This window comes from Vicugna pacos, chromosome 26 (assembly GCF_048564905.1).
Source record: "Vicugna pacos chromosome 26, VicPac4, whole genome shotgun sequence".
Taxonomy (NCBI): domain Eukaryota; kingdom Metazoa; phylum Chordata; class Mammalia; order Artiodactyla; family Camelidae; genus Vicugna; species Vicugna pacos.
Genome location: NC_133012.1, coordinates 19,296,960 through 19,316,759, shown reverse-complemented (window position 1 = coordinate 19,316,759; position 19,800 = coordinate 19,296,960). Strand labels below are relative to the sequence as shown.

The 19,800-nt window shown below is 35.4% G+C and overlaps 1 protein-coding gene across 3 annotated transcripts in view; it reads right to left on the bottom strand.

Moving 5' to 3' along the window:
* The window catches only part of SORBS2 (sorbin and SH3 domain containing 2), a 185,471-nt gene that overhangs the window by 81,815 nt on the left and 83,856 nt on the right, over positions 1–19,800 (bottom strand). For 2 of the 3 annotated variants that reach the window (XM_031691415.2, XM_072950441.1), the window contains 2 exons: positions 6,541–6,590; positions 1,714–1,806 (listed from right to left, as the gene is read on the bottom strand). In XM_031691415.2, coding sequence (XP_031547275.2) covers positions 1,714–1,806; positions 6,541–6,550 — 103 coding nt within the window. In that variant the 5' untranslated portion in view covers positions 6,551–6,590. The remainder of the gene's footprint in view (positions 1–1,713; positions 1,807–6,540; positions 6,591–19,800) is intronic. The other variant, XM_072950445.1, reaches the window with a different exon arrangement.

Below are 19,800 nucleotides of genomic sequence, written 5' to 3'. Positions count from 1 at the left end.
TCATTCTCTAGAAATCTTACTCCTATTGGTATAATAGGAGTGATAACAAAATTTAAAATGGTCCAGAGTCACTGCCTACTTTTATTACTGAAGATTATTCTATATTCCTAAAGTATTAAATCTTTTCTATTCTTTTTTATTCTGAAGCATTATTTTCTATTAAGATGAATGATACAAAATGACTAATATTCTAGATTTGACTCTCCAAAATGGCAATCTCTATTCAATCTAATATTTTTCTTTCTGTGGTTACTTTTATGAATGATAACCACGAGGCATTTCTGAGGCAGTGCCACATCCGCTAGCATGTGCCTTCATGGTCCACATCTGAGTAGCATGGGCTAGAATTTTACTTGGTTGATGTGACAGTGCTACTCATGGTATAGACATACCAATTACCTGATGTCCCTGGACTTTATTTTATTTATTTTCTTATTTCTCTTCTCCCATTTTCCTCAGGTGACCAATGTAAACACATTTGTAGTTTTTCTAACATTTTCCATACTCACATACACATGAACAAACATGTACAAATATAAAGAGAAATTTTTTCAAACCAAAATGAGACCATACAACATACACTGCAATGCAGTTTACTTTTAAAAATATATATTATGGAACCACCTGGCCTCACATTTAAACTTAGACATTAAAATCCATTTATGGATTGGAGGTGGTGGGCAGGAGTCGGATTCTCCACATGGAAGCTCGTTTTTTCCTCAGCAAAGTTGGGTAGTTTAGGATCAAGTGACTTTAAAGCCAAGGACATTCTGAATATTTAAATAACTACTAAATGCATGTGTGTAAAAGACAATAAATACACACAATGAGAACTAGAGTTACTTGAACACTTTTCATCCCTTTCCCACTTCTGTTCCGAAACCCATAAATATTATTAAAAAAACAAAAAAACCCCCAAAACTAAGGAATCCCCAACTAATCAACCAACAATCAATCTAGTCAAACAGCCAACCAGTCCCCAAAGGTATGGATATATTTTAGAGTCTAGAGAGACCAGGACTGAAGTCATGACAGACATTTATTTATAAAGAGATTCACTTCAGTGGATGTTAAAATATCACACTCCCAATTACTTTCTAGAGTATAAATATCCTTGTGGGTGTAGGTTAATCTTAATTGGACAAAGATGTTTAAAAATATATATTGGAAGTGTCTTTGCTGATTGGATTAAAGGAAGGTTTAAGGTTTTTTTTCCCCCAAAACTAATATGCTGTCATTACATTTGCAACCTTTGGCAAAGAAGCAATTTAATAAAGATTCAGTTTCCTACAAATCCCATTCCCTGATCCCTGTGCCCCCACCCACAACAGTTTTTAGGTAAAAAACAACAGAAGTCTCTATGAATTATCTTAATTAAATATGATGTTACTTTAGTTCATGGGATACAAAAACTTAAATAGTTATTAACATTTGCACTTACTTAACACATTTTTGGCCAGTGACTGTTGTTTTTAATTAGATTTTTTAAATGTTTTCTACAAGATATCAGTTTCCTTTGGCTTTTTTATTTTTAGAGCAAAACAGTCATAAGGGATGGGAGCTATTCTTGAGACAAAAAAAAATAAGAACTCGTGGGGCATTAGAAAGGTATTTACGGTCACTTTCGTCATCCAAACAGGATAATTCTGGAAGGAGAGAAAGGTCAGAGAAAGCCATTCAAGTGTGACATTCTGTGAGTTAGTGATATTATACCTGCAGCCAATAGGTTTGGAGAACTTTGAACTCTCTTCACAGATGTTAATGTAACAGACATGGCGGCACGTTTGCGAGCACACCCACCGCTATCTGGAAGCAAAAAAATGATGAAGCAGAGGCCACAGCAAAGGAGAAAGCACATGCAGTATCATGCATTTTCAGTGCAATGTGTCAGACATCTATGAGAAAGATGAACAGTCAGAATTAGTAACCATGGGATATGTCTGCAAAATGTACATCCACCCCAAACTTAAAACAAAACAAAACAGAAGAAAAAGCCAGGGATCTGTCTTAGAGATAGATGCCAATGATTTGGTAAAAACTCATATTTTATACTTAGCGTTGTATGGCTTTTCTTTAAAAAGACACAAGTATAGAACTCAACTTTGTTTATACCATTTAAATTCAACTATTTCATTTATAGGCAGTGCAACTAGCTTTTAGAGTTATGGATAACCTGCATTTCAGGATTAACAGCTATGGTATACTTTTGTATCCATCATTTAGATTTTGCTGTATTCTAGCTGTTATGATTCCTGAAGACAACTCAAAGGACTGCTTAAAGTAAAAGTTGTTAGCTGATACAGGCATAATATATTTGATAGATAAGATTCATAAAGAAACATATGGTATTATGGAAGTTCTGTGTCTTCCTATAGTTAGTTATGGGAATAATTAGTGTAATTGAAATGAAAGAGAATATTGATATATACAGTACTGAAATGACCATGTTTTTAAAAAATTAATTGGTTTTTATACTTTTGCATCATATAAATATGATCTATATATTTACACTTAAGCAAATCATACCACAAAGCAAAATATGTGAAAACTCAGCAAATATTTTAATGTGATATGAGAAGTTTAGTGTAACAAGACTTCTAAAATAGGAAGGTTAATGTTCTATTTATGAACAGATTCCAGTTCCATTCCCACATTCCTTTGTATTTGGAATGCGCAATAAATAGTTTTGCTCATTCCCCTGAAACCAAAAGAACTTAAATTCAATTCTTTCTGGAAGTTATGACAAGAAACACAAATACTATCATCAGCAACACTGTAACATAATCATTATATATTGTCATGTGCTAGTCTCACATTTTTTTATATTTCTTAAGGAGTGTATCCACTTTGTTTATTGGACATGAAGGAATTTAAGAGTTTTTGAAAGCATGATTTGCATTAATTGTTGATAAAATCACAAGTAGTTGGGTCAGCAGACCTTAAAAGTGATAGAATGATTCTCATGTCAAAATACAACTTCTTAAATGTATGCTTAAAGTAACAATTCCATAATGCAGATAATAATTAAAGCAGAAAAATGAATTGAAACAACACAAGAAAAGAAATCAAATAAATTAAAGACTATAAATCAAAGACCAAATATAGAAAGACATAAATGAAAGAAACATACAACTAAAGATATCTTCAAGAGAGGCACCAAGAGAATTTTAGCAAACTCTACAGACTGAAAATAGCCACAGGGGCTGAGTGTTTCTGATCGAGTGGAGGTAGTATTACTGAATATGCAGTAAATAGCCCCTATCGTTGTCCCAAAAGGTTGTGCAGTCCAGCCTGTTGAAAGTGTAAACGGAAGGCTAACAGTTTTAATTTTCTAGTTGTTTTAATTCTGAACATCTGAAAACAAGCAGAGATGCAAAGGGAAACTTCAGAATGAGGAGAGCCTAGTCACTGGCTAAACCCTTGGTTTCCAAAACTTTGTGTTGAGGTGCTCCTGGGGCCACTTCAGTGGATTCACAAGTGTCTGGGGACATAGTTCACATTTTTTGAGGAAAGCACAGTGATATCTGTCAGGCACTGCATGCACACCTAGCCCGAGGTAGTTCCCAGGTTCAGCGTAAGAGTTGATGCTGTCTGCCTTTGGATGATGCCACAGTTTTCAAAAGCTGAGTTTTTGGTGATTGCTGTGATGCAAAGTAAGTAAGTACCCTGTGAAATAATGTTGGACCAGTAAATGAGAGTGGTGATGTACATTCTAATTCCATGTCTTGAGAAGTTTTGCAGTGCCCAGTAAGCATACACATCCCTTAACTAGTAACTGTGGTCATAAAGAATGAGATAAAATGACTATTTTTTCAACTGAAGTATATTATTTTTTCAAAGTGCTTCTGAGTTGATAGAACATAAGTACTTATTAAGTTGTTTTCCCTTAACTACTTAAGAAATACGACTGTTTGGTATTTCTTCTGGCTGGAGAGCGCAGTGAAAAATTACTGAGCTGTCTTGGCATTGTGAACCAAGAAAGTGTGGGAACTTCTAGGTTAAATGATTTTTGTATTCTGGGTAATTCTAAGAACTAGATAAAATGAATGGAGAATCTGTCTTTATTAACAGTTTAATAAAGAGGTTAACTTGAAGAGTTGAGACATTTGTGAAATTTTCAGAACAGAGAAATTGTATTCTGTTTCTACTTAGTTATGCGTTGATACTTTCTGCTATTTCTTAAAGTTATTTGTAAGATCTCACAATGAGGAGGCTGTCTGGCATGTTTAGGTCGTCCTAAAGAATCTGAATGCTACTCTCACACCCATTAATGGCCTGCACTGTCTTCCACGCAGCTGCAAGACTCTAGGTTGCTTTTCTAGTCAGAAAACACTCACCTGGGTAAATCACATACAGTGACTCCTCTGATATATTTCTCTCTTTCCTTTCTTCCATAGCTAGGATTTGCCTTAGAAAATAGTGGCTCAAAAATTCTGAGTACAAATATTGCATGTTCTGTATATTTTTATACGTTACGTAGATACTTTAATATGAAAAATGTATCACAGTTCCCTTGGCTCGTTAAGTTTGTATTTGACTGAAAACCAAGTGCTGATTTAAAAGAATCTTTTTTTTTTAAATTTTAGTGACTGACACACAAACATTGAAATAATAATATATGTTTTTTAATGATTGATAGGTAAATAATGGAGAGTAATTGTATTTATTGGATATTTGGGAACTAATGTCTACTTCATTTTGAGATACGACAAAGCTTTCTTCAACTTCCTGCAGTGTTATTTATATTAATTTTCAAAAGTGGTAGGTTTACATAGTATTACTTCAGAATTTAAAAACAAAGGGTTCCAGTCACTTCTAATCAATTTTGTGTGCGTATATTTGAATGTCATATTTTACATGCATACATAGTTGTGTAAATTCAGTCATATAATCAAAATAATTATGCAAATCAGCATTCCACATGGAGCCCAGCTCACTCCGTTTAATGAGAGGATGCTTTAGAGGGTTACATTCATGCTTCTGTAGCAGTAACTTGGCTCAAGTGACCTAGAGAACCAAACAAATTTACAAACTTCCATTTGCCTGCTTTGCTATTACAGATTGAATTCTATGAATAGGAAGAGTAATTATTGAATGCACTGTAATGAATATGGTATCTTTAGTATGGTCAGGTATTGTGCCTCTGTTGTAACAGGGTTGTAATAAATAGGAAAATCAGACTCCACAGAATGAAGTTGGGAAGTTATGTTTAGCTTAAGCCCCCAGCACTTAAATATTTAAGTTCCTCTGTGCACATTCCGCTGGGGTGTTTTGCAGTCTCACAGTGTGAGTTACCCTTGCTCGGCTGTGGCCTCTTCATTCTCTTTGCTTTCTTCAATCTCCTTCGCCTAATTAACATTCCTTCTTTCATTTCCTATGTAAAATTCCCAACACCTCCAGTTGTCCAAGTGGCTTTACTTGGCTCATTTCCAGGATTATAATTTCTCTTGATTTCTAAGCCTTCCTTGTATATTTTGACCGTCTCCAGTATCCTCATCTGCCTGTGCTCCACATCACAGATCTGTGAGCGGATGGCATCTTCAGGGGCCAGCTGACCTTGAGTTCTCTGAGGTCGGTTCCAGCAGGTTTCTGCTGAGGGGCAGCCGCAGACTCAGGTTTAGCTGCGTGTCTACAGGGCTTAGATACAAGTTGTCACCAGTGGTTGTTAATCCTTCCTTGAGGCGTTTTGATAACAAGAGACAGCAAAAAGGCAACCAGCTCCAGGTGAGAAAATATCTTCCCACTCTCTTTTCCCCTTTGCCGTGGAGGGACTTGGCTAAAACAACTTGCCAGTGATCACTTGTGGATAGGAAATGGTATTTTAAAAATGCATGCTACAAAATTTCAGAGAGAAAGTTGTTTTCCAGAATTACTCAATAGAGAATATAAAATTGTCAGAGGGGAAAAGGTGAAAATATAAGCTAAAATGCTTATATGAAATGGAAAAAAAATCATATATACCAAGCATGAGAAGCACTTTTACAATTAATCTGTGCACAATACAGAGTTCAGAGCACCAATGTTACTAAGCTATTTGCAGACACTGTTCTCACATCTAAAAATATAATACTTAGGACTTTAAGTGTATTGTGTCTGTGGATTAATTAAGATGACTTCCTGTGAAGCTTTGGGACTCTACTGACTTTGTCAACACAAAATATTTATAGAATGGGGGATTTTAAATATTTTCTACTAGAGCAACTTGCTTATGAATTTAGCCTCTTTTAAGGGAGAGATTTGTATACATCAAACAGCATGCTAGGTTTAGGTTAACCTCTTCCTAGGGTTTATAGAAGTGAATTTCAAGGTATGATTACAGAAAAAAAGGAGTAAGAAAAGATAGCAAAACAGAAAATTCTCCTTTTGATAGTGATAAGATTGAAGCACAAAAACAAATACATCAAGTAATGAATTTAGATTATCTAATCAGAAACTCAGGATTTAGGATCACGTTTAGGATCACCAGACTGCTAAACTAATGATTTAGGGCCAAGATGATTTTTAGAGATCAAGGGTTTAAAACTAACAGAGACAGCATACCTGTATTCATTTTGACCTTGGAGGGTTTGTTATTAAAGTCTTCAGTTTTCCTGTAGAAAAAAAATGATGTATTAATTTGTTCACTAGCATGGGGAACAAAATACCATGAAAGCGGGTTTTTGTTTTTGTGGGTTTTTTTTTTTTTTGGTATACCTGTGAGTTAATATCACATTATTATTCATCTTATTTAAATCAGAGTTTAATAACGTGGGCAGAATTTATAATTCTATTCAAGTTAAACTTCAATTATTATTGATCCTATTATCATAAATATACACTTCTGTTTTTGTTTAATGGTGACCATTAGTGGATAAAAATGGACAGGAGTTTTCATCGTTAAAAATTAAATTTCTTTCACAAACATTCATAATAGCAGTTTTTGTTATTTTGTAAGCTAGAAAGGTTGTTAAGGATCCTCTTCTGGAATTTTAAAAAGCACCCTTGTACTTTGAAATCATTACCTTCCATTATTCGATTTATTGCATTATTTAATTTATTTGATTTGAGATATTACCTTATTATTAATCAATTTATTATATTCAATTTGTTATTGAGTCAGTTTATTATTGGGGAATATTTAGTGTATTTAGTATATATGTTGAGCAAATATTCCAAGAAGATAAGATTCATCTTTTTTATTAAGATGCAAGAAATAAATGATTACTGCAAACCCCATTTCTGTTTCAATATCAGATATGGTGATTATTCCCATTGAAGTGTTTGCTGTGTAACAGTTGAGATTAATACGTTAGAAATAGTTGGGAAAATGGTACTTGTAGAAAAGTGTTTTAAAACATTTGTATTATTTTAGGATATGTGAGATGACTTAGTTCTTTCCCCGGCCATGTTCTCTTAGCCTGTTTTTAGAGTTTCTTGTTTATCCATACCCTGCAACCAAAGAGAAAGGATAGGCTCTTCAGGAAGCAAATCTTTTAAAGAGGAAGAGCTCTGAGGGATGTTTAGCCCTGGCCGCATTGCCTTGAGTAGGGTCTGTTGTTAATGAGCGTGAACTTCCTCTCATCACGCATTCGGTTCCTGTGGTCATTAGCACTCCAACATCTGATGATTTAAACAATTTTTATTTATATATCATGAATGAGTAAGGATAGGGTTGAAATGAAATCTGTCATGATCTGTCAATAAAGACTTTCAATAAATGCTTTTTCTTCATCCTCTCCAAAGAGCACCAAATGAGCTTCCTGACTTTCTTGACTTTGTCAGGGTTCTGGCCCTCTCCTCCTTTCTAACCGTTTCTCCTGTCCTCACGTGTTCTGCTGTAGTCATCATTCATCATTTTCTTTCAGTGTGGCCTTCACAGTTCACTTCTTAAAGAAAGCCTGGTTCTCTTCATTACTGCTGTGAAATTCTAATAATAAAATCAAAATGTCCAGTTGAGAAGACTGGGCAGCTTCATCAAAAGAATCACACTGGACTACTTTCTCCTACCATGCACAAACAGTAAATTTAAAATGGATTAAAGACATAAATGTAAGACTTGAAACCATAAAGCTTCTAGAAGAAAACAGAGGCATTACACTCTCTGCCATTAGTCTTAGTAATATTTTCTTTGGATCTGTCTTCTCAGGCAAGGGAAACAAAAGCAAAAATAAACAAATGGAACTACATCAAACTAAAACACTTTTGCATAGCAAAGGAAATGATCAACAAAATAAAAAGACCACCTACTAAATGGGATAAGATATTTGCAAACAGTTTATCTGACAAGAGGTTAATATCCAAAATATGCAAAGAACTCATACAACTCAACATCAAGAAATTGAGCAATGTAATTAAGAAATGGGCAGATGATGTGTATAGGCATTTTTCCAAAGAAGACATACAAATGGACAAGAAGCACATGAGAAGATTCACAACATCACTAATCATCAGAGATACAAAGTAAAACCACAATGAGATATTACCTCATACCTGTCAGAATGGCTATTATCAAAAAGACAACAAATAACAAATGTTGGCGAGGATGAGGAGAAAAGGGAGCACTCATACATTGTTGGTAACGTAATGTAAATTGGTGTAGACACTATGGAAAACAGTATGGAGGTTCCTCAAAAAATTAAACATAGAACTACTATAAGATGCAGCAATTCCACTCCTTTTATCCAAAGAAAACAAAAACACTAATTAGTAAAGATATATGCACCCTTATATTCATTGCAGCATTACTTACAGTAGCCAAGATATGGAAGCAACCTAAGTGCCGATGCATAGATGAATGATCGAAGAAGATGTGGTATACGTATACAATGGAATATTGCTCAACCATGAAAAAGAATGAAATCTTATCATGAATGACAACATGGGTAGAACTAGAGGGTATTATGCTTAGTGAAATAAGTCAGACAGAGAAAGACAAATACTATATAATTTCACTTATACATGGAATCTAAAAAACAAAACAAATGAACAAACATAACAAAATAGAAATAGAGTTATAGATACAGAGAACAAATAGGTGGTTGCCAGGAGGTCAGGAGAAGAGAGAAATGGTGAGAAAAATTAAGACGTACAAATTCCTAGCTACAAAATAAATGCATTACAGGTATGAAATATACAGTGTAGGGTACATAGTCAATAATTATGTGATATGTTTATATGGTGACTCATTGTAACTAGACTTAATGTATTGATCTTTTTGAAGTATGCAGATACGTGGAATCACTATATTGTGTAACAGAAACTAACATAGTATTGTAGGTCAGTTATACTTCAAAAACAAACAAATGAACAAACAAATTTATAGAAAAAGAGATGAGATTTGTGGTTACCAGAGACAGGGGGTAGAGATAGGAGGGACTGGATGAAGGCAATCAAAGAGTACAAACTTCCAGTTATAAGATAAGTAAGTACTAGGGATGTAATGTACAAAATGGTATAGTTAACATGTTACATGTGAACGTTGTTGAGGGTAAATCCTAAGAGTTCTCATTACAAATAAAAAAAATTTTCTATTTCTTTAATTGTGTATCTATATGAGATGATAGATATTCACTAAATTTACTGTGTTCATCATTTCATGATGTATGTGAGTCAGACCATTATGCTGTACACCTTAAACTTACACAATGCTGTCTGTCAGTTATATCTCAGTAAACTGGAAAAAAATTTTAAAGTTATTTAAACCCACAAAAAAATTAAATGTGAATACCATCTAAATAAATTGATACCTATCTTCTCCCCCAGGATAAGGAGAGAAAATAGAGAAATAAAATAGCTTGAAAAAATACACTTAAATTATATGAGATGTGATTATAAACCAAGAGGAGAAGGATTTTATCTTTTCTGTGCCTAGATTGAATTACTAATACCCTGCTACTCAGTACATACCACAGCAGTGAACATTTAGAATGGATAAAACCACAGTATTGATGTTCACCCCAATTTCTGTTTTAGAGCTATAAACCAAAAACAACACAGATGAAACAACAACAGAGGCTGTCCGCGTTGCGTAGTGTTTGGGTGTCACCTGATTGTGTTAGTACCACATCCACCCCGGAACAGCAGTGCAGTGCAGGAGGAACAGGGCAGGGGTAATATGTAGGACTGCCCCGTCCAGCACTGAGAGAGTCACCACACTGTCTCCCTGAACTTGACAGTGACATTTCACAGGCCAATTGTCTTTAAATAGCGATTGAGGGAAACTTTATTACGGTGAGTTTTATCTCTTATTTTTCATCTAATACAAATAAAGAGGCACATTTCTATTTTCTTTTTTCAGAATACAAAAATAAATATGGCATATAGCTGAGGAACTCTACTTGGTTGCCTTAATACTGCCTGGATTGAATGGATGCCAGTGAAGTCAAGGCAGTGGTCAGTGCAGGAGCCTTGAGAAAGCTCCATCAGATGTATTTATTTTAATGTCTCAGTAGCAAAACTCCTCATGTGTTAACCTTAAATGGACAAAATAAATGAAAAAGAAAAGCCTCAGGGGATGTCTGTGACCAGGGCTGCTAAAACAAGAAGGAATAAACAAGTCTTCAGAAAATGAGGGCTGTAAAGACAGTTCCCCAATTCCATTTATCCCTCCTTGTCAAAACACTGGATGTCTAAAATAGTTTTAAGTCTTAAAACTGAATGACAAAGACAGTGATTGAGCTGGAACAATACTGATTGATAAAGAAAACATCAAACAGAAGGGAGATTAACTCTCAGAACACAAAGCCTGCTGCTACAATAATGTTTTCATACCAAGTTAGGGAGCTGATTTTCAGCATTTGTTGTTTGAACTCAAATGCAGATATTTACAAAACATCTGACACTCAAAAAGAAAAATAGGATTAACGGGAACAAAGAAAGGCGCCACAAATCCTTGAGCTTTTCACCTTTAAAGTGATGTATCCTGTTACTTAGAAATGTAATTTGTGAGGTGTTTAAACTTCGCATTGTTCTAGACGTCAAAACGTGAAATGACTAACTTCCTAATCAGGCAAGACATTTTCCAAGCTGTTAAAAGAAGAGCAACAGTGATTGAGCTCTGTACAAGAACCCGAAACCCAAGGCTTCTTGGGTGACTAATAAAAATGCATGATTCTATTTCCACTATTTGTCCTAAAGCCATTAACAAGTCCACAACTGAGAACTCTCTTTAGAAGGTTTAAACTAAAGTGAATTTAATCTCTTTTGTCCTGTTCTGAAAAAGTGTCTTTGATTGTACTTACATAACAAGCACAGATCATTCTGGAAAGCATCAAATTCCTAGAGTGTTTGCATGCTCCTAGGAGAGACAGCATTCTCTTAAGCTGGAATTGAACCAGGGCCAAGACTATGAAAACTGACCATAAAATGCAGACAACCTTGAACCTCAGCAGATAATCCACAGAGCAAAGAACATTATATGCATTACAGTGTCAAAATGATTTTAAGCAGGTGGCGTGGAGCTGCATTTACGTCAGTTCTTGCCAAGGTTTTTATATAAAAGGCAACATTATATGTAATCTAATTTGTGTATAGCCATGGATTTGTTTTTCTCATAGGTCAGAATAGGCTTCTTTCCCGGTATTCATAAGGCAATAGATGGTGCTGGTTTCATGCATGGGCAACAGCATGCCTTTGTGTCTGTAATCTTCTCATCTGCTTGAATTTTGTTCAGTGATCATACATCCCAATTTTTTCCTTATAGATCAGAGTAGCCTTTATTTCCAACATGCCTATGACAACAGATTGGGTAATTTAACTTTGAATGAGGATCCTAAGATGTTTGATTGTTCATTCATGGACACCAACATGACTTCGTGCCCATAATCTTGTAATTCTGCTTGAATTCTTTTGATTTCCGGGCCTCTCATTCTGAAGAGGAGCAGAGGCAAATCCTCTCCTCAACTTTGGCCAAGAATTCTGTTAGTCACTTTATTTTTGTAGACTTGAATTTAAGCACCAAGGCAACTATAGGACTAAACTTTAGCTCAGTTAATGTGAGGAGTTTAAGATTGGAGCCCAAAAGATTTTCCATGGAATAATTTTAATCTAGTAAATTGCTAGGGTTATTTTTAAGTTATTCTATTCACAGTTCACATATGCTTCAGAAAAAGCGACACACAGATAGTCAAAGTGGTAGAAAACATTGAGGGATGTTAGATTTTTTTAGAGATACATTTTAAACACAAAAATAAAAATATGTCTATTAATATTATGCACTATATTCTAGCCTGAACTTACTTTGAAATGGGATCATATGTACCACTCTTTCCACAGAAACTACCCTGAGTGGTCTATGCATTCCTCTCTCTCTTTGCAGTAGGATTAGAAGTATTCAGAAATGTCAAATGATTTCACTTTTCAATTACAGCCAAATGACTTAATTTAGGTTGTTGATATTTATCTTTATCTTTTCTAATGTATTAATATGCTGCTTTGAAATTTTCACAGGAAATACCCCAAGTAGTTTATTATGTTCTTTACAGTCTCTGAGTTTAGAAAAAATGAGGATCCACATCAACCCCTTTTCTGAATGGTTTCTCTCAGTTGACAGCCACTATATGATGCCTTTGCCTTTGAGTGGGTGTACAGATCATTACAGTCAATGATGAGGGCATGTGGTCCGTGCTACTCCTCACTAAGAACTTTCCATCCCTTCCAGTGTTACTGAGCTAATGGTGCCTGCAAATGGGTCTTTAGTATTCAGAAGCCAAATTATCTACAACATTCATACATGAATGTTGGGGTCAGAACACATTTAATGTCATTTCTAGGCATAAGGCAAAATCATTACTGTGAATAGTGATGAACAAAAGGACATGAAGCCATTGATTATTTTCATAAAAATACACAAAATGTTCTTTTTAATTATACCAAATTTCATGATACCTGGAAAAAAAGTTCCTGAAAAGCACCATGTTTTTTAAGGAAACTAGCAATTTCCTTTCTGAGACTTTCAAATGCAAGTTAGTCAAAATACGTACAAATTCTCCTTAAAAAGTATACTAGTTAGAAGTCAAACACCTGGTACATGATTATCTTTCTGATGCTATTCCAAAGCCTCAAAATCTATGATTTACTCTCATACTATACTTAATTATAAAAAAGTATTAATTTCTTTTTGCACTAAATGGTCATGTAATTTAATATTGCTATGATATCTTTTACTTTTATACTGTAACACTTAAGGAAGAAACACATGTTATAGGTGAATGGAATAGCATTGGAAGGATAGGTCTTGAAGTCAAGCTGACCTGGACTCAAATCCAGTTTTGCCCATTTCCAGCCCTCTAAATGATTTATAGCAGCATTATTAATATCTTCAGCGGTAGCAACAGCAGCAGGATCAAACCCCCTCCATGACGGCAGCAAGCCATCCTCAAATTGGCTAACTGGCATCATTCCCATTAACCAATATTTCAAGTATTTTGGGACAGACTTTTATTTTTGATTGAGTCATGAGAAAATAATCTAGACTTCCCTGAAAATACACAGACAATATTTTATTGCTTTAGATTGAAGTGAGCCATCACAGTCTGTAAGATTAATTTGTATGTATTTTCCCATTACCCAGTTATCCTGTGCCCAACCAACTTAGCAACATATTGGAGTTGAAGAGGAATTCTGCTTTCCAAGCAGCTTTTCTTTCTTCCTTAAACAGAGCTTTCTTTTAGCTGAGATTTTTGCCCCTTTCCACACACACACATTGCAGTGAATAAGAGGAGACAGACCTAAAGAAATAGTTGAATCAAACACTTGCCTCCCACCCCAGCTAAGTCACTGCTACTGAACCTACAGGAAAGTGACATTTAAAGGTTGTGATAATTAGCCTTTTGAAAAAGACTTTCCATTACCATTGACAGTTTATAGCCCAAGGTGATGGTTGGAGGAAACAGATGTCTATAAAATGTCACATAATGACAGTGTGATAAATTGCAGAGTGATAACATCCTGATGACAGCCATTCCTGTTTAATCCATTAAGTGAAAGTATCTCCCCTGCTTTCCACCACTGCAGAGAGTACCATAAATTTTTACTTTGAGGAGCAAATCTTTGATCTTTTAAAAGAACCACTTCTTCCCTTTTGATTTGGAAGAAGTAAAACTGTCTCTAGTTACAGGTGACACAATATTATGTGTAGAAAACCCTAAAGACTCCACCAAAAAACTGTTAGAACTAGTAAATGAATTCAGTAAAGCTGCAGGATAAAAAATCAGTATGCATAAACCAGTTGCATTTCTATACACTATCAAAATATCAGAAAAAAGAATTAAGAAAAGAATCCCATGTAATGCAATTGCATTAAGAAGAACAAAATATCTCGGAATAAATGAAACCAAGAAGGTGAAAGGTCTGTACACTAAAAACTCTAAGACACTGATGGAAGAAATAGAAGGAGGTACGAATAAGTGGAAAGATATTCCATGCTTATGTATTGGAAGAATATCGTTAAAATGCCCATACCACCCAAAGCAATCTACAGATTCAATGCAATCACTACCAAAACTGCAATGGCATTTTTCACAGAAATAGAAGAAGCAATTCTGCAATTTGTGTGGAATCACAAAAGACCATGAATAGCCAAAGCAATCCTGAGAAAGAACAACAAACCTGGAGGCATCACACTTCCTGATTTCAAACTATATTACAAAGCCACAGAAATTTAAAAAGCATAGTATTGGCATCAAAAGACATAGACCAATGGAACATAATAGAGAGCCCAGAAGTAAACCCATGTAGATATGGTCAACTAATTTTCAACAAAGGAACCAAGAATATATTATGGGGAAAAGATAGTCTCTTCAGTGGTGCTGGGAAAACTGGACTGCCACATGCACAAGAATGAAATTTGATCCCTCTCTTACACCATACACAAAAATCAACTGAAAATGAATTAAAGATGTGAATGTAAGACCTGAAACTATAAAACTCCCAGAAGAAAACATAGGGCATAAGCTTGACATTGGTCTTGGTGATGGATTTTCATATTTGACAACAAAAGCAAAAATAAGCAAGTAAGAGCATCAAACTAAAAACGTCTGCCCAGCAAAGGAAACCATCACAAAAGTAAAACACAACCTACAGAAAGGGAGAAAATGTCTGCAAATCATATATCTGATAAAGGGTTAATATCCAAAATATATAAAGAACTCAACAGCAAAAAACCAAAAACCAAAACAAAACCCAAAAAACCAATTTGATTATAGATGGGCAGAGGGACTGAATAGACATTTTTTCCAAAGAAGGACCTTCAGTGGCCGACAGGTACATAAAAAAGTGTTTAATGTTACTAATCATCAGGGAAATGCAAATCAAAACCACAGTAAGAATGTGGGTAGAATGGCTGTTATTAAAAAGACAAGAGATACCAAGTGCTGGTGAAAATGTGGAGAAAAGGGAACCCTCCTGCACTGTTGGTGGGAATAAATTGGTACAGATACTATGCAAAAAAAGTGACATTTCCTCAAAAAGTTAAAAATAGAACTACCATGTGATCCAGCAATCCCACATGGGGGTATATATCCAAAGGGAATGAAAACAGAATTTTAATGAGATGCCTGCACTCTCACACTCATTGCAGCATTACTCACAGTAGTCAAGGTATGGAAACAACTTAAGTGTCCATCAACTGATGAATGGATAAAAATGTGGTATATTTATACACTGGAATGTTATTCAGCCTTGAGAAGGAAGGAAGTTTTGTCATTTGTGACAACATGGATGGACCTTGAGGGCATTATTGTAAGCAAAATACAACAGAGAAAGACAAATACTGCATGGTGTCACTTTTATGTGGACTCTAAAAAAGAAAAAAAATTGTCCAACTCACAAAAACAGAGAGGAGAAAAGTAGTTGCCAGGGGCTGTAGGGCTGGGGAAAACAGGGAGGGCTTGGTAAAAAGGTGCAAACTTTCAGCTGTAAGGTGAATAAGTTCTGAGGATCTAATGTAAAACATGATGACTATGATGGATGACATTGTACTGTGTAACTGAAATTTGCTAAGAGAGTAGAACTTAAACTCTCATCAAAAATTTAGTATTAATTATTAATGAAGATTAACAATTACGATAACCTTGGATCAGTCATCTTGATTTTGAGATTAGGTATTTGAGGATAAAAGAAATGACTGCTCCATGAGCAAACAGTAACTCAGAAGTGACTTCGCTCTCCTGTTAGCAAAGAAAAGGCATCTTCTTTTTAGGCACCTTAAAATGTCAATCGGAATCAAGATAATTCCCCTCAACACATTACAATTAATTATAATACATTACATTAAGCATAGCGCCTAATTGGGTGATGAATCGTATGTGGCAGTGGTTTTAGGAAAGAATATGCCAGGAGAAGGTACAATAGAGGGCAGACCTGGCTGATGAATAAGTAAGGACTGTTAACTGTGGACCATATATTTATTCTCCTAGAATTAATATGGAAATTATAGTTGCTTACAACAGGGATTTCTTTGGCTCAGCCACTGCACAAGCCCGGGTAGAAAGCTTTCTTTAGATTTAAGCGTAAGCCAACAGCTATTGCTAGTTTTTTCAGAAAACCTCAGAATTTTAAGTTAATAAGAACGTTTATTTTAATGTATTTCCATGGCAATGTTATTTTATGAAAGGACTACGGTCAAATAACCCTGCTGATTGTTAATTGACTATTAAGGAAACGGTCACATTTCTCTTTTGATTGAACACACCTGCTTCCCGCACACCTGAAATAACGTTTACATAACTTAGCAAGGTCAAAAGCCTGTTGTATACTGCCCGTGTTATTACAAACCTGCGTTTGTATGTGTCTCAGATATGAGATGGTGAAACTCTACTTGCTACGTGGAATTTGAATTTGGAGGGGTGGTGGTAAGAAACTTGATCTAAGTTGGTCATCTAATCTTAACGTTTAAATATTTCTCTTGCAAAGTTTATCTAGAATGGAAACGTGTCTCACATCACTTCACATACATCTTAAGGTAACTGGACATATTTTGAAAATCTTAGGAAGAAAATAATAGGCCATTGGGGGAAAAATACTGTCTTTGAAAAATTTTGAACCTGTTAAAATATGAAACTTCTGGTGTTTTTGTTGATGAGCTGACAGTTTATGACACTGATCATTTGGATCCAATGAAAATAAATGATAAAGGTACATATTTTCTATGTTCATTATTTAAAGTTTTTATTCCTAATACCAGAAATGTAATATTCAGAGGGCAAAAGTAGTCCACTAGAACTTTAGCAAGAAATTTGGCAAAATTCTTCACAACATCTCTACGTACCAATTGTAGAAATGTTAGGTGAATTATAGGTGAATGAAAAAAACATTTTCAAGAGCGACTTTCCCTGGCTGTGTGTTTTCAAGCTTTTTATTCTTGGGAAAAATAACTGGCATGCTTATCAGTTCTACAGAAAGCAAACACATGAGAGGAATAGGTAATAAGTAGAAAGGGGTTATTTTGACTGGCTGAATTAAACTTTAACAGGAATAAATAGGAAGTCTTGCAATTCAGCTAAACCAAATCATTTCATGATTAGGTTGAAAAGATTGACTTCTCAAAACTTTATCTGGAATCCATCTGGAAGCTTTAGTGGGCTATGAGTTCAGTGTGATATAGTTGTCTAGAAATATAATTATGTCAATGTAAAAATGAGCAGTGGTCGTATAAATCTACAAAAGTGTATGGTCCCACTTTTACAGCCACGTGGGGGCTTTTAACAGTCTGGGTTGCAGCTCTCATCAGAAAGGCTGTAAATGACTCCGTCCTGGAATGAAGTGCTTTAATAACTCTGAATTATGCAGCAAAACTGGGGTTGATATCTGCTGCTCTTTTGCTCAGCAAAATACCAACCCTAATGACCTCACTTTTACCCAACTCACATGTTCCCAGCATTCTTCATTTTTTCATACCTAATATAGTTCTTCATATCCTGCCACTATTTAAAGCTAAAACTTTCACTCAGTCCACCAAAAATAGACAAAGAAAACAACATACAAATTTATGCTTAAATTATACATTGGAGAACAGTGAAAATTATTTGAACAAAGGTTTTATTTCATAACACCCTTACTTGCTTGACATAGTCACTACATTTAGAAATGGTTGAAACACTCTAAGATGGCTGTTGGGCGTATTTGAACATATGTAGTTAAATCTTACTTGATCTGCTCTTTATTGGTCTTTCTGTTTCCTTTTATCTATGGAAGCAAGCTCTCCACTTTCTTCCTTTTATTTTGGACTTCCACTGCTCTTTGAAAGGCAGAAAAGACTTCACCTTGACTTCCCAGCTGCGTGAGAATGTGAGCTCTCTCAGGACAGGCTGGGTTCCCCTCCGGTGTGAGCTGTGGCATGGGGTCGTGACCTTACAGGCCCACTCTGGGCTTTCGGGTCCCGTGGACTCTGCTGTTCTATGACATGTTCACAGGCAGAGACTGTGTCTGCAGGGACCATCTGTGACAAAAATCTGACACTCACTGACTTCAGCATCTTTTCTTCTTTGCTAATGGAGAGCAGACGTTTTCCCTCGTTTCTCTTGCAGCATCTGGAAATCTAGAAAGCATGTCGTACCATGTGCCATTACACGGATTCTGGCAGATACATTTGAGGGGAGCAATCACTTTTCTGTTTTCTAATGTGAATTCATTATTGTTGGGGTGTTGGCTGTCTGCCTTCCTGTGTAAGGGTAAGAAAGTGGAGCTCATCCTATTACCATATGTAAATGTACCAAATCAACAAGTTGTACATCTTAAAGTTACACAGTTTTATGTGTCAATTCTATCTCAATTAAAAAGAAAAAAAGTAAATGGAGCTGATACTGGGAGGAAGCAAAAGATATTGGGTGGGCCAGAAAGTTAGCAGCTTTCTTTCTTATGGGATAGGCAACTTCAGAAATATACGTATACCCTCTTCAGCAGCCAGTGAGGGGCAGAGTCAGGATTCAACAGCCACGTTGTAGGGAACTTTCACTACATGCTCTTAACATCCCATTATATTCTTCATTGTATTAAAGGGGGTGTCAGTGTTTAGTCTTACGTGTGAATGTGTTCTTGGGCAAATCTCTGCACTTCTTTGGACCTGAATGTGTTAACTCATAAAATAGAAGTCTTGTTTTAAAATTCAGAAGTATGTATGGTCCTTTTATGGTCTGAAAATTTTCCTAAATCCAAGGAGGGTTTATTTAGTTGACTTACATTTATTGAGCCTTTACAGTGCAAACCAGTATGTTACTAAAATGATTGTATATGATATCAAGCAGAATCTTACTGGAAGCCAATATTTTAATAACTCATATACACATTAAAATTCAAAAGAAAGAGATTTTTAAAGATTAGTGTTTCTGATAGCATCAGAATGAGATGGGTATTTATTAGCACAAGTCCAAGCCATCATCCGAACTGTCTTCCTCTTAGCTGCCTAGTTTACTTAACTGCAGAAATGAGATCTACCGAACTCTTTCTGTGTAACATGTCTTTCCATACTATGTCAAGTGTCCTTCACTGAAGACGATCACTTTTAGGATTTCATCTTGCCTAAAGTAATGTCCACTTTATAAACATACATCCAAAGCAATGAGTATAAAAATAAACTTCAGTCAATACATTATCAACTTTTTAAAGCCTTTTTTCATCATGGGGGGTGTTGTGATGGTGGCAGGGACACTGAGGGTGACAAGAATCATTGATTTTTTGGGTTTTCTATTAGTGTTTGCACTGGAGGTCTTCAAAACATTAAAGTCAAGACTGTGGTTTCGAATTCCAAATGTTACATTCTTCTGCGTATCTTGTGTTTCAAAGAGTAAAGTCTGTTGACCTTTGAGTAGACAGAAGGCTAAAAGA